The following is a 22,106-nucleotide window of genomic DNA, read 5'->3' as shown; positions in this document are numbered from 1 at the left end:
TCTTATCTAAAATGATTTTATATCACGTTAAGCAGTAGTTTTTTTTTTTTTTAAACGGTGGACGCGCACCACCAGGCGGGGTGGGACGAGAAGCAATGATCTAATTCTTTATTTTTATTTAATATTTAATGTCATTCATATACTAAGCTAGGAATTTAAAATTTGTAGTTTTTAAAGTAAATATCTGCGTGTTATTTTACTTTTATTTTGATTTGAAGTATAATTGTGTGCTATCAAAAAACTTGACGAACATCTCAGTTTTATTAATATGAAATACAGCTAAGAAACTATTGGTTCGGTATTGTTTTATGAAAGTGTAGGGGGGGCCTCCTCTTCAAAGAATTTAAAAACAACTTCATTAAGGCATGCAATATGATTTGATTCGATTCTTTAATATTTAATTATTTAATTAATTTTAACAGTTTTTATTATTCACATCACGTATACAAATTATACATATTATACTATTCAACTTGAATAATTAAGACAATATTTCACAATACAATTCAATGCATAGTACAATGTTACAAAATAAAATTCAAGTATTACTATCATATTCTGTTGGTACTAACACTTATTTTGGATATTATTTTATTATGGTTAATAAAAAGTTTTCTCATATATGTAAGTAGAATATAATATATTTCGAATGGTTTCATAGTTATGATAAGTAACTGGTTTGGATAATGTAAGTTAGTTAATGCAAATATGTGTAACACTGAGAGTCCGGAGACCGCATCTAAGAGGGCTCCCTTACCAGTTAAAACAATGTACATGTTGATATTTTAATACCTAATATTCCAAATATATTTCTAAAAAAAATCTCCCTTGAATTATATTAATATAATTCCTCCTTCCCAAGGATTCGGTTCGAAAAAAAACAGCTTTGGGAATAACTGGTTTACTTCCATCAGACCAGTTGAAAGTTTTCGTAACAGAACCCAATACAAAATGTGATTTTAGTATACTGTACAATTATATTTAGTTAATATGATTTTGTAAATGTACTCACCTATCATAACTCTTTACAGGTAATAACTGGATGAACGTGACAGTCCCCTCATCGAAATCCACTGGTGTAATCCGTATGCTGCATCCTTCTACAGTCTACTCCGTTCGAGTCCAGGCCGAGAACGCTATAGGAAGGAGTAACTTTAGTCAGCAAATATCATTAATGACAGATGAAGAAGGTAATAAAATTCATTTTTAATGGATAAGTTGAAGTATTAACTGTGTGTGTGTGTCTTGTATTTTTTTTATCTTGGAGACGTGGTATATAGAGAATTACCCTAATGTGGGTCAGTGAATCTGAAATTCACAAACAGGAGATCATCAACTTTATACTATTATTTACCAAGTCTCTAGTAATAATTATTTAATTTAAGGAAACTCGCTAAAAACACTACAGAGTCGTACCATCCGACAGTTTCATACACAGTAAACAGTAAATAAAAATACACTCATAGCCGTGGTGGTTACCCAATCAGTCATTCTTTTGACGGGAAATAAAAACTCCATATTATTATTATTATTATTATTATTATTATTATTATTATTATTAGCTGCTCACAAGCATAAAGTGAACATTTTTTCAACTGACAAATTGTATTAGCTGATCACACGCATTTCATATATATATATATATATATATTTGTGAGTTCAACAAATCTTCATCATCGGCCTGTAGAGTAAGATAGGCTGAGAGTCAGCAGATAGTAGGAGAGGAAATAAAGATAGAGTGCATAGTGGTAGAGTAGGTTAAAGAGGCCTCAGTTGACCTGTTTTAGCTGTTTGCCCCCCAGGGGCGTTTCTAAAACGGTCGTTGATTTTTCACTTTACACAAAAGGAAAAATCCTAAAAAGGAAACATGTAACAAAACAAAAACAAAAAAGTACACAGAAAAGCAAAAATTGAAAGTTAAACCTAGAGGTGGAGGAAGGATCTGGCCCGAGTGATGCAGCTCACAAGAAACTGCACCGCCTCGCTGTAAGCCTTCGCCGCTCGGGTTCTCAGGTCCTCCCCCACCTGTGATAGCTGAAACCGGTGAAGCTGTGTACAGATACCCCACAAGGTGGTTACTGTGTCTTTCTTTAGTTGTGGGCAGTTATTATTCTTTTGGCCACCTCACTTCCCTTGGCCATGTCTAGTTTGCAGAGAGCTATGAAGAACGCCGAAGCTGACTCCTCGTCTAAATCCTGGGCTACCTCTACTTGCTCAGGGGTGATTTTGCTGATGTCATCAACGAAAATGTTACCCCATTTTGCACTGACGATGTCAGATCCATGTTCTCCTGTGAGGAGGAGTTCAGGTTCTCCTATTTTTTTTTATCGCTTCTTTGAATTTTTCCGCCATCCCTGGGATACCTCTGATGAGATGGCTGAGAGTCTTTCCTGCTTTCGCGTGAGGGACCTCTGGGTGGGCGGTCTCAGATACTTTTGATGTTTTGAGATTTGTCAGCTCTTCTTCCTGCGGACTTAATGGCCGTTTGGAAGTTTTGGTGTTCGTCTCCATCTCTACTACAGCTTCTTCTACTGTATCTGAATTGGCGATATCTATATTGGCAGTGGTAGCTTCGCTTTCGTCCGTGGGAGTTACCATGATAGTTTCTGCATTGTCAGTCTCTTCTGTTGGGATCGTATTGCTGGTCTCTGCAAATCTGGTAGGTTTCCCTCCCTTACGGGACCTTTTCATTGTCTTAGACATGGCGGCATGATCAGGACTGGCCTCAAGAGGCGGAAACTTTTCCTGTATTGTGACCTTTTCATTAGTTGGTTTTGTTGCTGATGTGACTGCACCACCCATCCTCTCTGCGAGGGTTCTGGATGGGCAGGTGTCGACTTTGTGGTCAGTGACCCCACATTTCAAACAAGCTGCCTCACATTTTTCTTGGTTGTGGCCAATTTTTAGGCAGTTCTTGCATTTTATGCGAGGGCAGTCTGCCCCAAGATGATTGAAGGCACTACATCTAAAGCACTGCTTTTTGACGCCTGGGTAATTTACCATTACCCGGGCAGATCCTATGAGGACAAAGTTAGGAACTTCGGTCCTCATTTCAAGAGAGATAGTTACCTCCCCTGACTTCCACTCAGGATTGTCTGAGTCATTGTGAACCTGGATTTCCCGTACAACTCCCCACTTAGAGAAGACGCTGTGAATTATATCGTTGTTCTCTGCGTATTCTAGGGGAAATTGTGGTATCATAAGGGTTCTCAGGATGCTCCCAACCATGAAGGGAGATACTTTTACTTTGCCACAGTCAAACCCTTTGAGAAGCTTTTCTCTGGTCTCGATATTTTTGGTCACTACCTGGTATCTTCCTCCCCCATAAGGGGTAAATCCAAAAATGTTCTCTGCGCCGACGCAGTCTATGATAGCTTTCGCCATCGCCCTTGCCGGTATTGTAGCGTCAACCTCAATTCCGAGGGTACGCACACGCGGCAGAATGGAGGGCATGATCAGATGGGGGAGCCTAACTATTCCCACCACCAAGTGTTTGATATTTCCCCAGTTTTCCCCAGTCTGGCGTTTAGGAAGTTCTGCAAATTTCACGTTAAATATCGTGAAATCCGATGGGACTCGTACCGATATTAACGGTTAAGAACAGAAACTATACATATACACTACACACTGATCTAAGCCAAAAGGCCGAGACTTTCCATTCAAAATTTAGAAATCACACTATCACACTACAAAAATGAGTATGACCTTTGCATTTCAAATGGAAGATTGACGTTAGATAGATCAATCAACTACGGATTTCGCTTGCACATACATATTACATGTACATCAACTATAAGAAAAACAAATTGGTGTGAATCGCATAATGTTCAAATCCACGGGTTACTCTCCTGAAATATCCTCAATAATATCCATGAATGATTTATATGTTGGACAAGAATTTAGAAGCTTACTAAATTTTATTAAGCTTTATAAAACTTAATAAAATTACTATTAACAATACCGTTAAGGCAACATCATAACTAATTTGATAATAAAGCAAATTTAATGGATATTCTTCTCTTTTCATTTTATAGCGTTATGCAAATACTAATAAGGCATTTAGTCCGGACTTTTTAATTATTATTACTCAAAATAAATTCATAATTTTGTGAGAGAATACTCTCTTTCTATATGGTTCAAAGCTTGAAGTATAAAGCAAAAAAAAAATGCTAAAATATGGTGCGTTGATGATATTTTGTAACAAAGAGTTACAAACAAAAACACCAAAAAAGGATTCAAAATTTCAAGAAAATTACTTTCTCATGATACAAAATTAATTAATATAATATTTTAAAACAAAATTAGTTGAGAAATATAATCTATTTATGCTTATATATGAAAGCATAAGCAGATATTTGATAAACACCCGAACGTTCGAATAGGGTGATCAAGATAACATCCCAGTCCTTTTTAGGACTTCCAGGGTAACAGATGGCAATGCTGTAGCCAATGAAGTTTTAACTGAGGCTCGGCTGTTGCCGTTACCCAGCCATGACTAGAGCTATTAGCTCAATAACACCTCATCCCACAAATTTTCTTCATTCAGATGACGGGATAAAGAGTCAAGGACTCAGTCCATCCCCCAGTTCTTTTTAGAACACGAAAGTTCATAAGACTTCCACTCCATCACTAGCCATATATAGACAAGAAGGTAAGAAGAAAGGAGCTTCGCCCATAAAAGTACCTGTTGAAAGCATATGGCAGAACATGAATTATGAGAGAGAAAGAGAGGTTGGCTAATTGATGAATCCTCTCACAAATCCAAATTTCCCTCTTCTGAATAGCATCAAACAATCTTAGAAACGATTTGGGTGCACCACTCTAGATGAGTGAACAGTTTCGTGATTGCGATTTGTAGTTAGCAGCTGTGCAAGTAAGAAGTAGTACACTAAGCGGAATAATACATTGAGTTTGTTCAGTGGTTGCAGAACGAATTGAATGTTGATAGTGTTTAATTTTACAAGTCATCCACCTTACCACAGCAAGTAAGGAGGTTAGAATTCGTTATAGAAAATCTTCAAGCCTCCGTATCTCAGTCGGTATAGACGAATCTCTTTGCTAGGAAAGACCTGGGTTTGATTCCCGTCCAAGACGTGAGGGCCCTTTATCAGGGTCTTTTCGACTAAAGGTGAGTTAGCCAGTCTAGTACGGAAGTAGAGGGATTTTCGAGGGAAATTCGGGTTTTTTATGCCTCAAAACAGGCAAACCGGCCCTGAGAACACACGCATCTACAGTCATAAAATACTTACTGGGTAAGGAAGGCAATGGGAAACCACACTATTCCATAATCACTTCCCTTGTTAAATAGCATACTGTTACCCTACCAACCAACCAACCAACAGGTTGATTAAGACTACACACCACCATACATTGTTTGTCACGAAAAAAAGAGGAATGGTGTATAAAGCTTCACTGAAGATTGACTTCAAGTCAGTAAGAACAGGTCACTTTATGTACAATAGTAAGATAATGGATGAAAGTATAGAGCCCTACGGCACTCCTCCAATTATGGAGACCGGATTGTAAATTGTAGAAGTTAGGTAAGATGGTATTTCGCTGAGCAGTCTCTATGCTAGACCCGATCAGCAGCTACGCAAGTTTATCGAAACCTCTCTGTGGTTTGGGTTCAAAGATGGGTTAGGGAAAGCCATAAAATCAGCTGTAAATCGGGAGTGATGAAATTCAAATTGCTAGTTAGCTGGTTTTCCTCCAGGTGAAGACGATGGTTGTTGAGGATTTCTCCGCGGTTTTCGACAACCAAAAAAGGCAGCTGAGAAGGAGAGATTGAAGAGGCTAAATAACAGTTCTGGAACTAAAGATTTTAGCACAGTTGTGTGTGGGAGGGAAGAAGTACTAGCGGGAGCAAGTGCCTTGCTCATATCCAAACGATTCAAGATTTTATAATTACTTTTTGGAGGAAGATTTTTTAATAAATCTGAAAGTACTTTACCTTTGTGGATGATGACACTCCTAATACAGATGCTTCAAGCACTGTTAAAAAAGAAGTATGAAGGGATGATAATTTGTGAGTTCAACAAATCTTCATCATCGGCCTGTAGAGTACGATAGGCTGAGAGTCAGCAGATAGTAGGAAAGGAAATAAAGATAGAGTGCATAGTGGTAGAGTAGGTTAAAGAGGCCTCAGTTGACCTGTTTTAGCTGTTTGCCCCCCAGGGGCGTTTCTAAAACGGTCGTTGATTTTTCACTTTACAAAAAAGGAAAAATCCTAAAAAGGAAACATGTAACAAAACAAAAACAAAAAAGTACACAGAAAAGCAAAAATTGAAAGTTAAACTTAGAGGTGGAGGAAGGATCTGGCCCGAGTGATGCAGCTCACAAGAAACTGCACCGCCTCGCTGTAAGCCTTCGCCGCTCGGGTTCTCAGGTCCTCCCCCACCTGTGATAGCTGAAACCGGTGAAGCTGTGTACAGATACCCCACAAGGTGGTTACTGTGTCTTTCTTTAGTTGTGGGCAGTTATTATTCTTTTGGCCACCTCACTTCCCTTGGCCATGTCTAGTTTGCAGAGAGCTATGAAGAACGCCGAAGCTGCCTCCTCGTCTAAATCCTGGGCTACCTCTACTTGCTCAGGGGTGATTTTGCTGATGTCATCAACGAAAATGTTACCCCATTTTGCACTGACGATGTCAGATCCATGTTTTCCTGTGAGGAGGAGTTCAGGTTCTCCTATTTTTTTTATCGCTTCTTTGAATTTTTCCGCCATCCCTGGGATACCTCTGATGAGATGGCTGAGAGTCTTTCCTGCTTTCACGTGAGGGACCTCTGGGTGGGCGGTCTCAGATACTTTTGATGTTTTGGGCGTTACCAACTCTTCTTCCTGTGGGCTTAATGGCCGTTTGGAGGTGTTGGTGTTCACCTCCATCTTTCCTTCTTCCCTATCTATATCATCTGTATTAGTATCTATATTGGTATTGATGGTTTCAATAGCGACTGTTTCTTCTTGTTGGATTTTACTGCTTGTGGAAGTTTTTTTCCCCTTTCGGTTTTTCTTAGACGTGGAGGTATGGATTTCTGGTATATCAGGAGCAGCCTCGAAAGGAGGAGAAGCTTCCTGTGGTGTGTCATTTCCATTGCTTGGTGGAGTTGCTGGCGTGATTGCACCACCCATCCTCTCAGCAAGGGTTCTGGATGGGCATGTGTCCACTTTGTGGTCAATTACGCCACATTTCAGGCAAGCTGACTCACAGTTTTCTTGGTTGTGGCCTGCTTTGAGGCAGTTTTTACATTTCACTCTAGGACAGTCCGCCCCAAGGTGAGTGAAAGCACCACATCTAAAACATTGTTTTTTTACACCAGGGTAATTTATCATTACTCTGGCGGATCCAATAATAATGAAGTTGGGAACGGGCGTTTTCATCTCGAGGGAGATGTGGACTTCACCCGACTTCCATTTGGGGTTTTCTGCGTCATTTAGAACTTCCACCTTGTGTATAACGCCCCATTTCCCGAATATTTCGTGGATGATCTTTACATCCGTTTCAATATATTCTAAAGGGAATCTGGGGATTCTAAGTAGTTTGGTAATGCTCCCTACCAAAAATGGAACTATTGTTTTTCCATTACATTCGAATCCTGCAAGTAGTTTTTGTTTGCTCACTCCTTACTACTACTTGGAAGTGGCCACCACCAAAGGGAGTAAACCCAAAAATCTGCTCAGCGCCGACGCTTTCGATGAGGGCTTTGGCCAAACATCGAGGTCGTAGATCAGCTTCCACTTCGATTCCAAGGGTCCGCGTACGCGGCAAAGCCATGCTGGTGAGGGGGGGGGGGGGGCCTAAGCTATTCCCACCACTGAGTGTGTTGTTCTTGCCCCAGTCTGGGGTTTATTCTGTATCTGCTGCTGTAGTTTATTATCAAGTGCCTCTATGAGACGCTTTGCCGATAATAACTGAGCTAACATATACTATACTATAATTTGCGCTTAGCTAAACAATTTGCTAATCACTTATGGGGAAAGTTCACAAAAATGAACTACACACTTGATCTAAGCCAAAAGGCCGAGAAATACAACACATAGATATAGATATTTTGGAAATCGAAACCTCCAAGCCTCCAAGTATGAAGGGATGATGCCAATAGATCAACTACGAATTTTGGTATGTACATGGTACGTGTACATTGACTATAAGAAAAACAAATTGGTGCGATTCGCTTTTATGTACAAGTTTGTGCGATGTTCCTTAAATATTGCATTTATTATTTTTAAATACTTTCTTAAATTTCATAAGTGTTTTTTATGTTTACGTAATCACTAGTATTAAGCATTCAGTAAAAAATATTCTGTGTGTAACTTCATTACGAACAAATCCGATTCAGCAGTTGTTTTTTTTTGTTGTTAACTTTGATTACAATAATACCATATGCGTTAACAAGTTTAAAAAAAAAAATGGGTTAACGCTTAAGGATGCAGGTATGCATTTTTTTACCTGCATCCTTAGTATAATTTTTTATATCTCCGAACTGTACATTGTGTTCATTATTTTCTCTGAAATAATTTTAGATGGGTTATTTGATAAATAACTATGGATTTGTTTAGGAAGATAAATTAGGATAGAATCGAAGAAATCAAATGATAGCATACCTTAGAGTTTAAGACAATATTTCCTTGATATTCAGTTTCTATACGGCAGATTCTATCAAATTATATAAATTGGCTCTTTGAAACCAATTATCCTCTGATATGATGAGCTCTCCTCTAAGTAAATTCTTAATCGCAGTACTTCAAATATTAAAAGGATAAAAACGGTCAGCATTAAGACAACCCACAATTTTTCTATCGTTTCAATGTAAACATCGGAGAAATACTCGATTTCGTCCAAGACTGAACATTGTTGAAGTTTTATAATCACAAAATAAACTTTTGAGCTTCGTAATGGATTCAGGGTGAGGACTTCAGAAGCTTACAGCCTACTTATTGGGATAGACGTATCCTATCAGACACGTGGATGATATTTTGTATGTAGTAAGCAATATAAATCAGGGTTTCTTGAACTTCTTTTGCGACATATGCTTTTGAACTCAATCGATCAATTGAAGTATCTTGTTATAAAATAATGCGATAAATATTACGAATAGATTTAATTAAAAACAGATAGTTGAAGATGTAATTACCCGTCAAGTTTATTGGCGGATAAATGTGCTATAATATGAAAAAAAAAAGTCAATCGGTCCCTCTGTATGGAAATCCCAACATTAATACTTGTGATTAAATAAAACATAAAAACACTTATGAAATTTAAGAAAAATATTTTAAAATAATAAAATTAAAAATTAACAACCTATTTTATTCAATACGTTTTACAAACATAGCCCTGTAAATGCAATATTTTAAGTAACATCCCCCAAACTTGAAAATAAGGCTATTCACACCAATTAGTTTTTCTTATAGTTAATCTACATAATGAAATCCATAGTTAATTTTTAAATAAATAAGGAGTAAATATATAAGGAAAAGATTATTTTCCTGTTTCTTTTCGGTATCTTTTTCGGTATTTTCGGTATAAATATAAATAAGGAATAAATAAATAAATATATAAGGAAAAGATTATTTTCCTGTTTCTTTTCGGTATTTTGATTTCGATTTTTGATAGAACGAGCATAGGTTCATTTCAGTAATTGTACAATGCAAGGTAAGATTTTTGATTTTTAATGCATCTTCCCCAGGCCATCTCCTATTCCCTGCCCAGTGAACGTCAGTAGTCTTCCGCCATCAGAAGGAGATTTCGACTGTCGGTCTAAACTTGGTGGTAGAAAGGGACAAGGCAGGTCCTGAACCATGCAAAACACCCTTTAAATCAGACGTTAGGCCTAGACATGGACTTTCCCTTCGAAGACCTAAATTTTAAACAACTGCTCGCAGTATTCAGACAAGTAGGAATATTGCTAGATACTAAATGACCGGGCAGAGTAGAGCTGCATAAGATCCCTGCAGCTGAATCAGAGGATTACCACCACCTAACCCTCTCCCCAGTACCTCTCACGACAACACCAGAGAGAATGTATCAACAGCCGATGTTCAGTCCTTAGAAGATGCTGACGTTTAGCAGGTAATCAGCAGGAAAAAGAGTAGGAAGAAGACTCCAGCCGCAGAGCCTGAAGCACCATACACACGCGGCACAGCCCAAAGAGAGAGAGAGAGAGAGAGTTCCACCGGTGATTCTAAGAGTCAAAGAAAAATGATCGATAGTTACGGAGGTGATGAGATGAAAAACACCGAAATTAAGTTCACATCGGCTAAAATCTTCGATGAAGGAGTCCGAATTCAACCCGAAGGAGCATCTGACTACCGTCGGCTTACTAAGCTCATGGACGAACTGGAAATTTCATACCATACATTTCAGCAAAAGAGCGAGAAAAACTTAAAGGTTGTTATCAGAGGTCTAGTGGAAACAATAATATCAGAAACGACAGCCACTGACCTCCAAGGCTTAGAGCCGATAAAATCTCGCGTATGTATCGAGCAGACAAACGTCCCATGCTTCTTGTTTTAGTGTAAATCAGCAAAGATCAGAGAGAGAGAGATTTATGATCTGAAGACTGTTTGTAATCTAGTAATAAAGACTGAACCACTCAGAAGGAAAACATCTGCAGGACAATGCCACTGCTGCCAGAAATACAGGCATGCGCAGAAGCTCTGTAGAGCAGAGTACCAATGCGTAAAATGCAGAGACACTCACCCCTCTCATACATGTTCCAAACCACGCACTACTCCCGCCGCTAAGTGCGCAAATTGTGGCAGTCCGCACCCGGCGAACTACAAAGGCTGCACACTCCAAACATTTAACCTGATGAAAGCTAGGGAAACAGGATCCCCATCAACTCATAAGAATACAACAGCTTCTGCAACAGAAAGCCTCTGCGAACTACTACAACTAACAGATCGTATACCTCAGTGGTTTCCTCGCGCACAAAACCGGCAGAACCCGCTCCAAGCAGTCAAAACTCGGCTGCCATTTTAGCCGCTACCTTAGGAGAGATGTTAACTGCTTTCAGCAGAACAAGCCCCAACCAGAGTGATAGAAATAAATTCCTGAAAAATACCAAGTCAATGTGTTCTCAGTGCTTAATGGATAATCCGACTATCTCAATTAATTCCATACAGATTGCATAGATTGCATTCTAGAATGCTAATGGTCTCCGTAACAAACTCCTGGAGCTAGAATTTGCGGACCACTTCAGAATTGATTTTCTCCTAATTAATGCGACTCATCTTCGACCCTGCAACAACCCTAAACTTAGATATTATTCGTTACTCAGAAATGACAGACTCAATGCCAGAAGTGGCGGCACAGCTATTTTTCTCAAGAAAAACATTCGTTCTAACGAAATCAAGAAGAACACTAGAACAAATCTGGAAGAAACTGGTGTTTGAAATCTTGAAATCCACACCAATAACGCAGGCAGCCTAAAAATATACTCAGTTTATAACCCTCCTGGCAAATCTCTCCTAACTTCCGATCTCTCTCAACTGCTCGATACTAACGAAGCAACAAGTGTGGCGGGAGATCTCAACTCAAAACATCCCTTGTGGAACAGTAAAAGCTTCAATAATAATGGGATGATTCTCTACTGCTTTGCTATGCTAAGAAACATTGTCATTGCAGGTCCGGTTGAACCAACGCACTACGGACCGCAAGGAAGACCTGATGTGCTGGATATAGTCATCTTCAAGAACGCCTCTCATCAATTCCAGCTACAGGTGATTAACGATCTTCTGACCACAACCCAGTTCTACTAAAGCCTAGTAGGGGACCCTGAATTCATCCCCAGTCAGACCTGCACATGCTTCACTAAATTCAATGTCGCAGTCCACACTCTTATAGGCTCAGTGCCAACTATCTCCTCCTGTGAAGAAATAGACGCAGCGGTCAATGATCTAGAAAGCAAAATTCACGCTGGCTTGGCAGCAGCCTCCACCGTTACCACCCCAGCTCAAGCTAACCTGCTTCCGGAAGAAATTCTAAATCTAATCCGCAATAAAAACAGAATCAGACGCCGTTATCACAACACTTTATCTCCCCAGGACCGTCAAGAGCTAAATAGGGCAACCAATTTAGTTCGCTATGCGCTGAAAGATCACAGGCACCACAGTGGGAAAAGAAGCTGTGTTCCCTAAAAGCTGAGGATAAATCGCTGTGGAAATTGGCTGAAGCTCTCCGCACGGATCGTTCCAACATCCAGTCCATTCACGGAGAAAGAGGCATAGTTTACAGAGATGAAAAGGCAGAAGCTTTCGCGGACTCCCTGAAGCTTCAATGTAGTCCTAACTACACGCATGCGGATTTGCTTTTCATCGATAAAATCCACCGGCATGTTCGCTGCGCGATCCTGCAGCCGCAAAAATATTTGTCATACTTCGCCTAGGGAAATTTATTCTATCATCAAAAAACTCATCAACAAAAAAGCCCCAGGTCCTCACGAGATTACTAACAAAATTATAAAAGCGCTCCCACATAAAGCAGTTATGCATCTGGTAGCCATTATAAACTCAATGCTCAGATTCAATTATTTTCCCACTCGCTGGAAACAAGCAGATATAATCCTCGTTCACAAGCCGGGGAAAGCACCTCAGTTCCCCAAAAATTATAGGCCCATTGCATAACAAGAGGCCCACAGCCTCTTGTTATGCCTGGGAAAAATTGCGGAAAAAATTATTCTCAACCGTCTGCAAGATGAGGTGAACAAAAACAGCCTTATCCAGGAAGAGCAGTTTGGGTTCCATACTGGGCACAGTACAACTCAGCAAGTCCACAGATTAATAGAATTTATAACAACTGGTTTTAATCGGATACAACATACGGGAGCTATCTTTCTTGATGTTGCAAAAGCCTTTGATAAGGTTTGGCACAAAGGTCTTATTTACAAATTAATTACAGTCAACATTCCACTATACCTTACTAAACTCATTGACTCTTATCTGAAAGACCGGAAATTCCAAGTTAAGCTGCACGGACTCAGATCCTCTATGGAAAGAATCACTGCAGGTGTACCTCAAGGCTCGCTGCTATCTCCGCTGCTTTTCAACATCTACGTTGCAGACGTCCCAAGCACGGCATCAACCACCATGGCTTGCTACGCGGACGATATGGCAATTTTGACCAGATCTCTCAGGCCACACTTAGTTACGCAGTGATTACAAAACGCAGCAACAAACCTGAAAAAATGTTTTAAGAGATGCAGGATAGATGTTAATGCTGACAAAAGCACCGCCATACTTTTTACAAGATGGAAAACATCTCACTGCGGATAAATTTAACTATTCAATGCAGCTATTCCATGGCAATCCAAAATCAAATATCTAGGTATACAACTAGACAACCGCCTCGATTTTAACTCTCAGATCGTCTATGCCTACAATAAATCCAATTCCACAATTGTCCAGCTCTACTCTCTTCTCAACCGGAGAAGCCAAGTTAGCACCGAAACAAACTACGGATTTACAAATCAATCATCAGACCCACTCTGATGATTGTTATAGATCACCGGCTTGGGTTCACACATCCCCCAGCAACATCAAAAAACTACACGTGATTAAAAATAAGTGCCTCCGTATGATTTTTGATGCTTCGTGGTTTGTCAGGAATGCTCTCCTACATCGAGATGCTAACATACCGAATATGCCCACGTTACTTCGCGGGACTGCCTCTACATACTTCGCTCAGGCGGCTCTCCACCCCAATCAACTCATTCAAGAGTCATCCAACTACGGTGAAAACGACAGATGGAAACACAAGCGCCCGAAGGCAGCTCTGCTCATAGATACAAGCCCTCCCACACCTCCCAAAATTTGGCGAGCCAGGTGCTCGATAATTTTTATTCATATAACCAACTCCTTAGCGATGAAGGGATAAAAATCCAAGGGATTTTATGGCAAGATAGATGTCATCCATCTTGCCATAAAATCCATCTTACTTGCCAGTCTTTAAATAAGCTATTTGAATAGCTTATTTAAAGACTACTACTTCTTACAAACACCAAAGTAAAAATCAAGTGACTTGTAGAACATAAAATAAACTATTTTACCTAATGAATTCATGACTATTCGCCAATAGTCACAATTCACAATGACCGATCAAGGCAAAAATTATGGAAAATCTTGATACAGACTACGATCCAAAATTTGGACAAAAACTTAGCACTCGATCCGCTTAAAAAACTATTGACGAATTTTGACATCGAGTGGCCAAGTTACTTGAATCTATATTCAGTGAACAGAGGGGGAAAAAATATACTTGGTATTTCACCGCCTAAAGAATTTCAAGAAATACGTGCACGCAAAAAACGCAGAACTGAAGAGGTACGCAGAGACGACAAAATGGATGACGACACTCCTAATACGGATACTTCAAGTACTGTTAATGAGAAAGTGCCTCCAGTCATCCTACGCAAAAAAAAAAAAATGAACAGCACCCATTTCAATTATGAAGGAACAAACTATTGCCTACTCATAGGCTAAAAATACGGACGAGGGTATGAAGATTCAGCCCACCACAGTGGGAGACTATCGTCATCTAACCAGGATAATGGAGCTCCTTAACATGCAATATCGCAGATTCTCCATCAGCTCGGAGAAAAACCTAAAAGTAGTTCTGAGAGGGGGTTACTGAGGAGATAGCGACAGATCCCAGCTATCACGGTTTGCCTCCGGTCAAAGTGAGCAGAATGTTTAGAGCTGACAAGAGACCGATGCCACTTGACTTGGTGGAAATTCAAGACCCACAATAAAAATATTTATGAGATCTGTGGGCTCAGGATAACGACTGAACCTTTAAGAAAACGAACACCTGTAGGGCAGCGCCACAGATGTCAAAAATATGGCCATGTTCAAAAATTAGGTAGAATTGATTACAGATGTCTGAAATGTGAAGAGCACAACGCCACTAACACCTGTGCCAAGTCTAAAACCACACTGGCCCGATGTGCCAGTTGCAATGGCCCTCATCTTGCAAATTACAAAGGATACCCAAAAAATAAATTGGCAGTAAGAAATAATCAAACTTCCTTGCACGCAATTAAAGGAAACAGGATTTCCTCAGACTCAAATAATATTAAAAAATCAAGAAGATACACAACAAAACGTACGCCGAAGTGGCACGCCCCCAAGAAAGCAACATGCCAGGATCAAACACATCCTAACCTAACTGCTGTTATTACTGCCTCTCTCGCTACCATGCTTAAAGATTTCAGTAAATCAAGCCCATCACTAACCTCTATAAAAAGATTCCTACAAGAAACATACTATTCTAACAGCATCTAATGATTAGAAACAAATTTCTTCCAAACTCCCTCCAACAGTCTCGCCAAGAAAAATATTGAACCACAAGAATTTTCACTAGGATACAATCCAGATATTATACTAATAAACGAAATACATTTACGAAAATTGAGAGGATACTTGCTCTGTAGAAATGATAGACGTAATTACAGAGGCGTTGGCACTGCCATTTTTGTTAAAAACTACATTAAACACAATTCAATAACCAACCACAAATTTAGAGATTAGAAGCATTGAAGTCTATACCAACACAGCTGGTAAGCTCAAAATCTATGCTGCTTACAACTCACCAACCAAAACTTTACTGTTGGCTGATTTAGACGCCATTCTAGGCATCAGGATATTCATCATCATCGCTAGAGATCTGAATTCTAAACACCCAGCTTGGAATAGCAAAACAACCAATAAAAATGGTCGCATAATTACAGAGGGTCAAAGTGCATTATAGTAGCTAGTCCCACTGAGCTTACTCATCACACTCCCACTGGCAGTTAAGATGTTTTAGATATTGCTATCCTACAGAACGTCAAATATTACCAATACCGCGTTCAGTCACTGAATGAACTGTCCTCAGACTACAACCCTATCTTACTTAAATTAGGCATCAAGAACAACTATCTCCCCCTCATTTCTTCAGAGCTTGGGAAAGATTATCAAAAGTATTCCCCGAATACATTGGTCCTGTACCCATCATAAAATCAAAGGAAGAATTGATAAAGCAATAGAAAACCTCACTAAGTAGCTGGAAAAACAGTGCAATCCAGCATACTAATACAATCACCAAAACAGTCAAACATCAACAAAACACAAGCACCAGTCACCAAAATTACAATTATTTATAAGCCCAACAATCTTCTAGAAGATATCCTGAACAAAATTAGAGAGAAAAATAAAGCCGCAACTTAGTTTCTCAAGGGTCGGGTGAGCACGCCTCATCTTGATAGAGACGTAGCCTGTTGATCGAACACTTAAAGACGTGTTGAACTTAATCATTTCAACGGAAAAAAATGGTGCAAAGAATTTCTTACTCTTTATATTTATCTGTAAAGACAGATTGCAAATATTGAATACCGTATACACCAAATTCTACTATTTCAAGCAGAAAAAAAAAAAGACTGATTATCACGAAACTCGTAAGCTTGACCTTGACTCCAGTCCAGGTCTCTGCGATCTAGCAATACCAATTGTGTTGCCGTCTACAAAATTAATTACATCTGCTTCAAGCGATACAGGATCCAGAACTTGTACGTTCCTGCGAGTAAAACTTGAAATAGAAATGATATTTGTATTAGCCGTCTAACACATGCAATATTGACAGGAATCGTTCAGATAAGGCAACTTCGGGGCAGTAATGATCATTGAGGCAGTTTCTATACATATGACAGTTGGAAACTCTAAAACTGTCTAAAAGAGGGCGAGGTAGTTTAATTATTCCCATATTAATTTACAGTTTGCATAGATTCAATAGCAGCATTAATGTGGGTTTATATGAAATCAATATCACAAATGGACTAACTAATGTATCTTTTAGTTGTTTCTACGTAGATGTTTCCATATTATAATACCATTTAATAAAGTTTGAAATAACCGCTGGTTTCTATTTTCTAGCACCAGGGGGACCACCAGTCAATGTTCGTGTGTCTCCAACAGGGCCTAATTCTATCAAGGTGACATGGGAGGTAAATATTTCAAGTTGTCTCTAAAAGCTTTCAAAATTAAAAACAAAAACTTGACTTGAATGAGGACTATTGAGTTGAAAAATATTTTAATTTCAAATTTCTAAAAAAAATATTTAATAACTGAAATAAGGAGTGAAAACGTTTTTCCTAATTATTTAACTATTTTTGTTATTAAGATGCCGAAACGAGAAGTTTGGAATGGGAGATTAAATGGCTATTATATTGGATATAAAATTTTGGATTCCAAAGAACCTTCTATGTTTAAGACGTTAGAAATCGCTAAAGGAAGAGAACTAGAAGTTCATCTGACAAATTTACGAAGGTCAACGAATTATGGTGTATCGGTGCAAGCCTTTAATAGCAAAGGTGCAGGACCCAGATCCGACGAAGTCATTGTCCAGACATTAGCAGATGGTAAGCAGTCCACCTACTCTATAAAATGGGTTTAAATAATTTATTTAAAATATGTTTTCTAACAGATTTAACATTAGAAAAATATGGCTTATTGCAACTTATGTCAACTATCATTTAATCATCATCATAACGCTAATTACGGGTGTAGACCATATTGATCTTCCGTTCTCTTTATCCATGCACCATCCTTTTTTGAGGTCTACCCTGCCTTCTCTTTCTAATTGGCTTATATTTTAGTATTTGTTTAGGATGTCGGGTGTTGGCCATTCGGTTTACATGTCCAATCCATTTTTGTTTATAATTGTTTAGTTTTTCTTCTATTGATTTTTCTTTTAGTTCTTTTAAAATGTCTTCGTTCCTTTTTTGATCTAATAATGCGTATTTTGCAGTTCTTCTCATAAATCTCATTTCATTTGTTTTTATTTTTTGTTTATCTTGTTTGTTTATTGCCCAAATTTCACTTCCATACAATAATGTGGGCACTGCTAAAGTATTGTATATTTTCAAGCGTGTTTCTTTTTGTACTATAATTGGGTTGAGTGTTCTATTTATCAGACCTATAATCAGTAAAAATTTTGAAGTTTTTAATTTTATGTCTTTTTTTCCTTCATATGATATTTCACATCCAAGATAACTGAAAGTATTTATCTGTTCTATTATTTTATTATTAATGACTATTTTACTTCTAAATGGAGTTTGTCCACAAAATGCCATTGTTTTACTTTTATCTATGGAAATTTTCATTCCAAACTGTTTTACTATAACGTTTAAATTATATATTACTCTTTGTAAATTGTCTACCTTATCTGATATTATTACCTGATCATCTGCAAATAATAGGGTGTTTATTTTGTTATTCCGGGAAATGTCTATACCTGGATTGTTTAAGGTGTTCCACTGTATTAATATTTCATTAACGTAAATATTGAAAAGTGTTGGAGACAGAGGGAATCCCTGTCTTACTCCTTGATGTATGGATTGCTTCTTTTTGATTTCTTCATTTATTTTTATTTTTATTTCATGATCTTTGTATATATTCAATATTGCACGAACTAAAATATTAGATATATTTATTCTTTGTAATATATCAAACAGTTTATATCTTTTTACTTTGTCAAATTATTTTTCTTAATCTATAAACAAAAGATGAATTTCCAAATTAAATTCTCTTCTTTTTTCTATAAGAAGTTTTAAACAGAAAGTTGCATCCATTATAGAGCGTCCTTTTCTAAATCCACTTTGGCATTCTAATAATATTTTTTCGCTGTCTATTTTCAGTTTTTCATTAAGTATTCTGCTATATATTTTGTAGCATGTATTCAATAAACTAATACCTCTGTAATTAGTAGGTTTTGTTTTATCCCCTTTTTTTAAATATAGGTATTACTATACTTGTGTTCCATTCTATTGATATTTGTCCATTTGATATATTTCATTTAAACATTTTAATAATCTTTGAAGAAATTTTTTCCCAGCAAGTTTATACAGTTCGGAGTTTATCTCAACTCCTGTTGATTTCCTATTTTTTTATTTATTTTATTTAGGTTGTCATTTAATTCTTTCATTGTTATTATGTCATTTAAAGTATTTTGAAAGTCTCTGGTGTAATTTTTTGATGCCAGTATTATCCGTTAAAAAATCTGTAAAGTAATCCAAGAATTCTTTTACATCAATTTCCCAATTTATATTTGCAGTTTCTTTTATATCTGCATTCATGTGTTTTAGTATTTTGTACGCATTGGGTCTTGTTTTGTATATGTCATTTTCTAGATATGATACAAAATTTCCCAGCTTTCTCTGTGTCTCTTTCTGGTTTCTCTTTTGGCTATTGCTCGTCTTTTTTTATATTTAATTTCATCTTCTTGTTTTTTTGCTACTTAACCTCTTTTAAAAGCCAGTTTTTTATTTTCAATTATTGTTTTTATTCCATTGTCCCATATATGTAATTTTTTTATGATATTTTTGTGTGTTCCTAGACTTTCATATACTGCTGATGCAATAATTTCTTTTATGTTCTTCTATTCTTTCTCAATGTCTTCATGTTCTTGTATTTTTTTCTAAGTAGTTATTAATCCTCTGTTGGTATAAAGTTCTTATACTTGAATCATTTAGTAGTCTTACTTTGCAATTAGATTTTGTTTCTCTAGCTTGTTTATTTATTTTTGTGTTTTTTGTAACCAGTTTGATGGAAACCTTAGTTTTTCCTGCAGTAAATAGTGATCTCTGTGATTTCTAATCCTCTTCTGACTTTAACATCTAGGAAGAGGTTTGCTGCTTTTTCATTTGCTATAAAGTAGTCTATTATTGATTTTTGTCCTCTTGCACACCACGTATATTTATGTATATTTTTATGTTTGTAAAATGTATTCATTATTTTCAAATTATTATATATATTGCACAATCAATGAGTCGCTTTCCATTTTTGTTTACTGTTGGTTCTCCAAATTTTTGTATATTATTGTTAACTTTTTTCATTCCTATTCTGCCATTAAGATCTCCGGCTATAATTATATGGTCTGTTTTATTTAATTTTTCATATATTCCTTGTAACTCTTTGTAAAAGTAATCATTTTATTCTTTTCCTTCTTCAGGGGCATACACTCCAACAACTGTTAAATTTTCTTTATTTAATTTTAATCGCACTTCTAATATTTTCTTCATTCCAGTATGTATAATGAGTTATTTTTGCTTTAATTGATTTTTCTATAAGAACTGCAATTTCTATATTTTCATCATGCTTCTAATGTTCCAACTATCATTTAAAGTTTCCTTATATATGCGAACATTTAAAAATAATCGTCAAGTTACTAACTACTTGATTATTACTAATTCTGCTGCTCTAAATTAAATACATTTCCACATACCGATTGTGATTTTTCTGGTTCTTTGCAGTTCCTCCCACTGCTCCTTTGCTTCATGTGATATCCACCAATTCTTCTTCCATAACGCTGAGTTGGTCACACAAGAGAACGTTTGGAAGTCCAGTTACAGGTATCGTCCAATTCTGTAAATTAAGTTAAAGGTACTTTAATTATAATTTTTTTTTTTGGAAAATTAATATAGTTACTGAATTTTAATTATTTATCAATATGTAATGTAATGTAATGTTTGATCCGTATCGTAAGCCTTTTGACACCATTAAAAATCTCATATAATATTGCATAATAATCTGATAATGTACTAAAATTATGAAATTAAATCATACTTTGACACAGTAATCTACGATGTTTGTCTTTTGTTATCTCTATGACAATTTTAAATGTTTCATTTTTCTATGGTGGCTACTTCAATCAATTTTAATACACAACTGGAGTTTAACTGTCGTTTCAACGTTTTAAGTTTCATTTTTGTATTCATGAATTTTTCCGAGTAGCCAAATACAAGCCTCATCACAAAAATCTTTTAAGGTATTTTCCACTGCCTCTGTGACTACCTTCAAATGCCTTGACTAGTATATGGTAATATAAAACAGTGGTCATATCATTACTTACTCTATTTGAACAAAATGAACGGCATAGTCCAACTTCGGTTTTAAATACATTCTGCTAGACAGCACTCAATAACATCTACAATCGATCTTTCTGTTCAGTTCAGAGGATACACAACTAAAATGCATCTGTCATCCTGTTACCGGTTCTGAAAATAGGTGGAGACTCGAACTAAGGATAATCGTTGCTTTACTAAGGAATCTTATTAAAATTTAAAATGGAATCTTAATATTCACATATATGAAAGTCTTCTGTTAAATGTTTGTACGAAGTTAATTTTTGCTCCTCCCCGCTAATAAAACGTTTACTTCTTAGCTTTGAGGCTTTAAAAATTTAGATATAGAAGTCGACCCAAATGACAATGTGCGAAAAGTATTAATAAATATTACGATATAAAACTAATTCCATAATGTTTACAATAAAGTACCTTATAATTTTTTAAAACTAGAAACTTACTAACTAATCAAAGTGTGCTCTTGTTTATTAGAATTTGGGTTTATCTTTGGCTAAAATTAATTTCTATTGTTTTCAAGAATGCGTTCTCTACCACCGAAGGGAATACGGAGAATGGCAGGAATACACCGTTTCTTCGCATAGTATCACCCACACAGTCACCACTTTAGATTGTGGCTCCCGCTACCACTTCTACATGGTTTGCCATAACAGTGTAGGAAGAAGCGAACCCAGTGACGTGCTTACGGCTCGTACTGCTGGAGCAGGTAACTATTATTATTCCTATGCTGATAGTTCATTAAAAAAAATCAGTGTTTCTATTAACATTTAAAACTTCAGTTACTACTCCATTTTAAAATTCAGAATAAAAATTTCATGAGATGCTTTATTTTCACTTTTTACAAATAATGAGAAAATATAATTCGTTTATGTTGGTTGCTTAATAATTGATAAATGTTTTAGTTAAATTAACTTTATGCTTAAAAATTGAAGTTCTCTGAAATCAGCATGTAAGTGCACACCAGAACCATGATTAGCGTAGTGAATAATACCAAGAATACTAACTTTGCACTTCTACATCAAAGAGCTATCACTCTCTCTCTACAAACTAATTTTAAAATATTAGTAAACAAACCCATTCTAATATTAGATTGATTTAATCCTAAATCAATCGATCATATCTGCAAAAAGCATTTTATTTACAAATAATGAGAAAATATAATTCGTTTATGTTGGTTGCTTAATAATTGATAAATGTTTTAGTTAAATCAACTTTATG

General features: G+C 36.8%; 1 protein-coding gene across 1 annotated transcript in view; it reads left to right on the top strand.

Annotated features, from left to right (window-relative positions):
* Positions 1 to 22,106, top strand: part of LOC150094811 (cell adhesion molecule Dscam1-like) — a gene marked incomplete at its 5' end in the record, with an annotated part of 713,296 nt that overhangs the window by 667,784 nt on the left and 23,406 nt on the right. Inside the window, 5 exons of the mRNA XM_090411118.1 lie at positions 1,032 to 1,190; positions 16,903 to 16,973; positions 17,150 to 17,387; positions 20,280 to 20,378; positions 21,409 to 21,594. Coding sequence (XP_090267244.1) covers positions 1,032 to 1,190; positions 16,903 to 16,973; positions 17,150 to 17,387; positions 20,280 to 20,378; positions 21,409 to 21,594 — 753 coding nt within the window. The remainder of the gene's footprint in view (positions 1 to 1,031; positions 1,191 to 16,902; positions 16,974 to 17,149; positions 17,388 to 20,279; positions 20,379 to 21,408; positions 21,595 to 22,106) is intronic.

The sequence above is a fragment of the Typopeltis vanoorti genome, chromosome 21, assembly GCF_054136105.1.
Source record: "Typopeltis vanoorti isolate ZY-2024b chromosome 21, IOZ_Tvanoo_1.0, whole genome shotgun sequence".
In the NCBI taxonomy this organism is placed as follows: Eukaryota; Metazoa; Arthropoda; class Arachnida; order Uropygi; family Thelyphonidae; genus Typopeltis; species Typopeltis vanoorti.
This window is presented reverse-complemented; position numbering and strand designations above follow the sequence as displayed.